The sequence below is a fragment of the Carlito syrichta genome, unplaced genomic scaffold (genome assembly GCF_000164805.1).
Source record: "Carlito syrichta isolate Samal-C Ts95f unplaced genomic scaffold, Tarsius_syrichta-2.0.1 Scaffold308186, whole genome shotgun sequence".
Taxonomy (NCBI): domain Eukaryota; kingdom Metazoa; phylum Chordata; class Mammalia; order Primates; family Tarsiidae; genus Carlito; species Carlito syrichta.
The window spans coordinates 57,634-65,408 of NW_007252282.1; the positions used below are offsets into that span (position 1 = coordinate 57,634).

General features: G+C 53.2%; 1 protein-coding gene across 3 annotated transcripts in view; it reads right to left on the reverse strand.

The window, feature by feature from the left end:
* Positions 1-6,093, reverse strand: part of EXTL1 (exostosin like glycosyltransferase 1) — a 14,965-nt gene extending 8,872 nt beyond the window's left edge. For all 3 annotated transcript variants that reach the window (XM_008065189.2, XM_008065188.2, XM_008065187.2), the window contains exon 1: positions 4,519-6,093. In XM_008065189.2, coding sequence (XP_008063380.1) covers positions 4,519-5,294 — 776 coding nt within the window. In that variant the 5' untranslated portion in view covers positions 5,295-6,093. The remainder of the gene's footprint in view (positions 1-4,518) is intronic.
* Positions 6,094-7,775: the final 1,682 nt, after the last annotated feature.

Sequence of the window (7,775 nt, forward strand, 5' to 3'; positions counted from 1 at the left end):
TTACTGTAGAGATGAGGTCTCACTGCCCAGGCGGGTCTCGAACCCATGGGCTCAAGCAATTCACTCACCTCAACCTCCCAAAGGCGCGGGATTACAGGCTGAGCCACCGAGCCCGGCTAAATATACTTTTTTTTAATGCTTCTTCCGCCTCAGCCTTCCAAGTACCCGGAACTACAGGTGTGCACTACCACACCCGGCTAATTTTTTATTTATTGTAGAGACGCAGCCTTGCCGAGTGGCCCGGGCTGGTCTCGAACCCGCAGGCTCAGGCAATTCACTCCCCTCGGCCTCTCAAAGTGCTGGGATTACAGGCTGAACCACCGAGCCTGGCCAAGAACCAAAAATACTTTCATGGGCCCCTAAAAGCATCATGGACCCTAGGTATTGCACCGTCTGTGCCCAATGCATATAGCTGGGGGACTTTAAAAAATGCATCAAGGCTGGGCAAGGTGGCTCATGCCTGTAATCCCAACACTTTGGGAGGTGGAGGCGAGATTTCCTGAGCCCAGGGGTTTGAGACCAGCCTGGGCAACTTGGTGAGACCTCATCTACACAATAAATCAAAAAATTAGCCGAGCATGGTGGTGCACAACTGTGGTTCCAGCTACTTGGAAGGCTGAGGTGGAAGGATCGCCTGAGCCCAGCAGGTCAAGGCTGCAGTGGCTGTGAGCCTGCCACTGCCCTCCAGCCTGGGTGACAGAGTGAGACTCCAACTCAAAAAAAAAAAAACGCACTGAAGCTAGGTGCGGTTCACACCTGTAACCCCAGCACTCTGGGAGGCGGAGGAGAGAAGATTGCCTGAGCCCATGGGTTTGAGACCAGCCTAGGCAACATGGCAAGACCTCATCCCTACAATAAATTTAAAAATTAGCTGGGCATGGTGGCATGCGCCTGTAGTTCCAGCTACTAGGAAGACTGAAGTGGAAGGATCGCCTGAGTCCAGCAGGTCGAGGCTGTGGCAGCTGTGAGTGTGCCACTGCACTCCAGCCTGGGCAACAGAGTAAGACTCCAACTCAAAAAAAAATGCATTGAATTTATGTTTTTTATTTATTTTATTTTATTTTTATTTTTATTATTATTTTTTTTTGAGTCGGAGTCTCACTCTGTCGCCCAGACGGAAGTGCAGTGGCCGCTCCTGGCCACCGCAGCCTCGACCTGCTGGGCTCCAGCGATCCTTCTGCCTCAGCCTTCCCAGTAGCCGGAACTACAGGCGCGTGCTACCACGCCCAGCTAATTTTTGATTTATTGTAGAGATGAGGTCTCGCCAAGTTGCCCAGGTGGGTCTCGAACCCGCAGGCTCAGGCAATCCACTCACCTCAGCCTCCCAAAGCGCTGGGATTACAGGTTAAGCCACTGAGCCCGGCCGAATTTATGTTTTTTAAAAACATAAACACACAGAGTTTCTCAGAAAAGACACATGAGAAACTATAAATGGTGTTTGACTCTAGGCAGGAAAATTGGGTGGCCAGGAGAGAGGAGTGGGAGGGGGACTTTTTAACCATACACCCTTTTGTACCTTTGGAATTTTGTACCATGTGAATGAATTACTTATTCATAAAAATGAATAAATAACCATTTGAATGGGTGGAGAGTCATTCCAAAGCAACAGGAGACTGTTCAACCAAGGTGGAAAAACATGAGCTTTGGAGTCAGAGCACAGGGTTTGATCCCAACTTCACAGCTTCCAAGCGCTTGATGGGAAAAGTGAGGAGCCCTGGAGAACAGAGAGCCTTGTCACCAAAGGCCTTTGGCTAACTCACTCCACTTCTCTGAGCCTCAGTGTCCTGTTCCCTGTAATGGGGATAATAATACCTCCCTTGAAGAGCACGCAAGGGGATCAGGAGTGACATAGGTAAAAGTGCCCCCCATGGCACCTAACCCAAGGCAGGCACTTCCCAAATATCACTTCCTTCCCTCCCCCTCTCCGGCCAGCTGTCTAAATGTGGGACAGTGGCAGGGACTGTGAATGGCCTCTTTCTCTGGTCAGCACTTGTTTATTCAGGCTACCTCTCTCACTCTGTCCCTATACTGTCTCGCCCAGGCAGCTGCCTGGCATTTCTGGGAAATTGAGGCTCAAGCTACTCCAGAGATTACAGGTCTTATCACCCGCAGGGAAACTGAGGCCAAAAACAAAACACCTTAAGGTTCAGAGAACAATGAAAGGCTGCCAAGCTTCATACCTTGGAAATAAACGTATCAGAAATACTACTCAAAGGGTGACCCACGCAGTTTAGAGAAAAAGACCGTGGCCAGCTCCGGCCAATTTTAGATCCACCAATAAACATTTAGTGAGCTCCTACATTTAGTGTGCAACTCCCTAACTCTTAGTTTCTCAAAGAAGTTTAGACTGGGGGCTGGGCGCAGTGGCTCAAGCCTGTAATCTCAGCATTTCGGGAGCCCCTCCGCTACACACAGCGAGAGGATTGCCTGAGCCTAGCAGTTTGAGACCAGCCTTGGCAACTTGGTGAGAACTCATCTCTACAACAAATCAAAAAATTAGCCAGGCATGGTGGCACGTGCCTGTAGTTCCAGCTACTTGGAAGGCTGAGGTGGAAGGATTGCCTGAGCCCAGCAGATTGAGGCTGTGGTGGCTGTAACATGCCACTACACCCCAGCCTGGGTGACAGAGTGAGACTCCAACTCAAAAAATAAAAATAAAAAATAAAATAAAATCAGCCGGGCTCGGTGGCTCAGCCTGTAATCCCACGCCTTGGGAGGCTGAGGTGAGTGGATTGTCGGAGTCCGCGGGTTCGAGACCAGTCTGGGCAACTTGGTGAGCCCTCATCTCCACAATAAATCAAAAAATCAGCCGGGTGTGGTAGCGCATACCTGTAATTCTGGCTACTCAGAAGGCTGAGGTGGAAGGATTGCCGGAGCCCAGCAGGTCAAGGCTGCGGTGGCCAGGAGCGGCCACTGCACTCCAGTCTGGGCAACAGTGAGACTCCAACTCAAAGAAAATAAAAATAAAAATAAAATAAAATCCAGAACCTTAAGAGGAAAGGAATTAACAGACATAGGAGTCTCTCAAGCTTCAAGAGAGATTAAAAAAAAAGTTCATACTGAAATAGCTTTTAGGTTCACCAATAACCAACTGCACCTAGCAGTCACTAAAGTCCACCGAAAGAGGAACTTCCTGTAAGCAAGAATAGCTGAGTACCAAATCAGAAAAGTGAAAGAGAGCATGGTGAATGGAGAACCTTGTCACCAAAGGTGAGCTTCATCTGAGCTCTGAGTTTCAGGGGCTTGGGAGATCCCTGACTTTTCTGGTTTCTATGAGTATTCCTGCTAGGGGAGGTCTGGCAGAAGGACCCTGGGTGACAGGGCGACCCATTCTTGCCCCTGGCTATTAGGGATCCCTAAAGTCTTCCATGTGCCTTCGGGAGCTGGAGGGATTTCATTCCCACAAGAGCCCTTTGGCTAGAGAAGCCCTGGGAACCCCAAGCAGAGACGAGAATTCCTGGGAGGGAGTGGAGCTCAGAATAGCAATGTTGTTCCAGCATAGGACAAGGAGAGGGACCTGAGGGAGGGAGCAAAGGAAGGGCACCAGCATGCCAGCTTCCAGCTGAGGTCTGCCCTGGGGGCATGAGAAGAGCACCCTCAGTCCCAAGGGCCCTGGAGAGCCTTCCATTTCTGCCTGCTGGCCTTTGGAGACTGCTGGCTGCCTAGGGACGCAAAGAGGTTAGGGTGCTTAGGGGTTAACTGCTTTATCACCTGGGGTGTGTCACCCCAACTAAGCTGGGTGGAGAGAAGCTTCTGCACATGCTCGTCAGGTCCCACAGGTTCCCACCCTCTTACATATGTTCAGGCCTCTCACTGACAGGAAGTTCTTCTTTAGATCTGATCTATGTCATATTTGCTATAACCAAAAACCGTTTCCCCAGAGAAGTTAATCCCCAAAATTAGACACAGGAGCAGCTTCTGACTGTGACCAGTTACTAATCTCCATGCCCCCCCGCCCCAGTCATTTGATGGGGTTGGTCATAAACACTTGCTTAAAACCCAGGACTTCATGCTGAAGGCTTTAGAGACAACCGATTCTGGATTAAAATATAGCTCTTTCTGGCTGGATAGCCTCAGATAAATGACTTAACCTCTCTGAGCTTTAGTGTCTGGTACACAAACATTTAAGCAATAGCAACTAGTATTATTTTATTATAATCACTGTTTATAAAAATGCATACCACAGAGCAAGCACCATACAAGTGAATGTTAAATAAACTGTTAGGGTAGGAGGCTTGGAATAAGGGAAAGGGAGTATGTAGGAGTGTCTGTTTTATGTTTTTAAAGATCCACAAGGAAGAACAAATACCTGCCTTTCACACTCCTTGAGGCAAATCACCATCTTGATGGAAGTGCTCTCTACTGTGTCTAACCTGACTCCTTCCTGCTGCAGCTGAAACCTAAATTTGCCAAGACCAGCTGGTTCTCCCACTTCAATCCTGCCATCTACCTGGTCTCTGGGCTTGCTCCTATCACAGTCCCCCTCCCATCCAGTCCCAAGGGGAAAGTTTCACTTACTGCTTGGATCCAGAGTCTTGCTCACAGCGCCCATCCCAGGGGCAGGCGGAGGTGTCGGCGCCAGCTGGGTGCCATCCACCCTTCTCCCCTGCCAGGGCTAGCAGGGCTACCCCAGGCTGGGGGCTGTGCTGCCGCAGCTGGCCAGGAGCCCCACCTCGCATCGGGTGGGCTTCAGGGAGAAAAGGGAGGGCCACGTCAAAGCCAGGCCGGAAAGAGTCCACCATGGGGCTGGACTTGGCCACCATAGCCTGCCCCAGCTGGTAGGTCCAGGGGCAGGGGGCTGGGTGCAGGCAGAGAACCAGATGGTTCCTGCCCCTGTTCCACCACGGAGGCACCGGGCTGCACTCTTCAGCTGGGGCGTCCGGGCTGAGGAGGAGGAGGAGGCAGGCCTCAGTGGGGCTGGACGTGTGGTAACGGGAGCCCTCAATGGAAGCCAGGATCCTGCGATGAGTCTCAGAGATGGGTCCAGCCGCTGGGTACACGAATACCTTGAGGCCATCACCCCTGCACCTCGAGGTGTCAAAGCAGGCTCCCCAGTTGCAGCTGCCACTACGAGGGGCTTGAGGAGGTTGAGGGGCATCTTCTGGGAGCTTCCCAGGCTGGGAGAAACTCTGCAAGAGCTCTGCGTCCAGCCAGTGGGGCCAGCCTTGGGGGGCCACTGACCGAGGTCTGGGGGGCACTGCCACGCGGAGAAGGGGGAAGCCTCCCAGGAGGACCAGGAGAAGCCAGGAGGCTGATAGTGCCAGCCAGAGGGACGTTCTTCTCCACGACTGCATGTGGCCACCCACAGCCAGGACTGGGGATGCTGGGAGGCCTCTGCCAGGAGCAGGAAGAGCAGGGCCCTGGGGTGGGAGAAAAGTCGACCGGTCTTCTAATAATCCAGCGCTCTCATTGTACAGATGGGAAGACCGAGGCCCATCGGGAGCAGGCTGTCTGCCTGAGGTCAAACAGCGAGTCACCAGCCAGACATGAGGCAGCCAGGCAGCACCCAGCTTGCTGGACTTGCCTTCCTGCGCTCAGAACTCTGCTTGCTCGCCCTTTGGACAACCAAGTTAAACTTCTTCCTCCTAGCAGGGCCCCCAGTCCCTGGGCTAGACTCAGGCTGATGCAACCCCTGCCCAGGAGGCAAGGCCGTGTCCCTCTACCCTCCTGGTTGCACCCCCTGACCTTGCCCTCAACTGAGAGGAGGGCTGTCAGCCAGGCCATAGGGGACCAGCTGGGATCCCTCAGGGGCAACGTGGCCAGGGACAGCCTGGAGGGAAGCAGGGCTGGTCTTCCCACTCTTCCTCTTGCCTGAGCAGCCCTGGCCACCCCGGTGCCCGCTGGCAGCCACTCCTGGGCTGTAAGCCTTGTGGCTGGAGCTAAAATTAGACCTTGCACCCCATGTGGGCCATCAGAGTCAGCTGAGGTCAGAGCCTGGGTGCAGCCGATGTCCCCTGCCTGGGGTCCCTTCCACCCTGCCGCTGCCCCCAGCTCAGACAGCCCAGCCCCTCCTTCCCCAGCCCAGCAGCCACCCTGCACCCTCTGGCTTGGAGTTATCACGGTGTAGAGGCCAGGGTCGTTGCGCCAAGCCCCCCAATCCCTGCTGGAGTCTCCTCCAGTCTCTCTCCAGGCGGCATCTGGCGGGTCTAGATCTCTCTCCTAGCAGCAGCCTGGCTCGGGCTCCTGGCTCCTCCCCTGCCAGCCCTGATTTGCTCCTGGCTGGGAGGCAGGGTCTCCACTTAACCCCTTCCAAACCAGTTTCCTCAATTGTTAAAAATATGAACCAGCGGGTACCACACCTTGCAGTTGGCCATGAGCCATCACAGCCTCTGTCTCTCTAAATCCTCCAGCAACCCTCCAAGGCAGAGGTTTATCTGTCGTTTTTTACAGATGAGAAAAGTGATACTCAGCTTGTGACCCAGCTAAAAAGTAGCAGGGTGGGGATCTTTACCCTGAGCTTCCGACCATGGGTGCAGATAAAGAAGTCAACAGATGAGATGAGTGAGGAGTTCGGGTGGGGAAATTGGGCAAGGAGGCCCCACCTGGCTGGGCACGGTGGCTCAAGCCTGTAATCCCAGCACTTTGGGAGGCCGAGGTGAGAGGATTATCTGAGCCCAGGGGTTCAAGACCAATCTGGGCACCTTGGTGAGACCTTGGCTCTACAATAAATAAAAAAACTAGCCAGGTGTGGTAGCGCACGCCTGTAATTCCAGCTACTTGGAAGGCTGAGGAGGAAGGATTGCCTGAGCCCAGTAAGTCGAGGCTGCGGTGACCAGAAGCATGCCACTGCACTCCAGTCGGGGCGATAGAGTGAGACTTCGACTCAAAAAAAAAAAAAAAAAAAGATGGCCCCACCTGACCCCAAGAGTGGTCCCTCTGCCTCCAGCACCACCATGCCCAATCGCCCAGTTTCTTGCTCCAGTCCATAAGGGAAGTTCTTCCTGCTCTTGCCTCTCTTAGTCCACATCCCACTGCCGGAGTCCCTTAGTCAGTTCCTTGGTCTGTGCTCTGTGAGGGAAGTCAGGAGTGGGTGATGTCATCCATGGAGGAATGTCTGGGGAGATGGAGGAGATACACACGCTGGCTACCAGGAAGCCCAGGCTGATGAGGGAGGCCACAGGGAGGCAGCAGACTTGGAGAGGGTACCTCTTATCTCTCAAATGAACACAATATCAGCTGTGAGATGATTGCCTAATCAACCCCAGACTCATCCCCGGGGGGTCCTTCCACAAGTGGTGGCCTCCTTCCCTGGCTTTCCTTCCCTGATCTCGAAGGCTGCTCACCAGATGAGGTAGTCATCATGGCAACATGATGCCCTTGGTGAGTAACCAACCAATCTGAGGGTGGGCACAATTCATTCACCCGATTGTCCCCAGAATGGCCAACGAAGGGGAAACCGGCCTCTTGGCACTGATGGGTAAGTCACCCTGTGATGGACTGCTACCCCAGCACATATCAGGTTCGCCGTGCTCGTCCCTCCCGCTTGGCAAGCTCCTCCTAACTCCTCCCCACCCTGCAGGAGTTAGTTGAGTGCTCCCGCCTCCAGGAGGCTTCTCCAGTGCTCCTCCTCAGATTCTCATGCCATTTCTTCATGGCTCTGTCCCCACATACATTCATTCATCTAACAAGTACTTGGGAGTGTGATCTCTGGGCTAGGTTCTGTGCCAGGCACCACAACACTGAGGAAGAGGAATAGCCAACATTCTCACAGATCACACTTTCTTTCTTTTTTTTTTTTTTTTGAGTTGGAGTCTCACTCTGTCCCCTAGACTGGA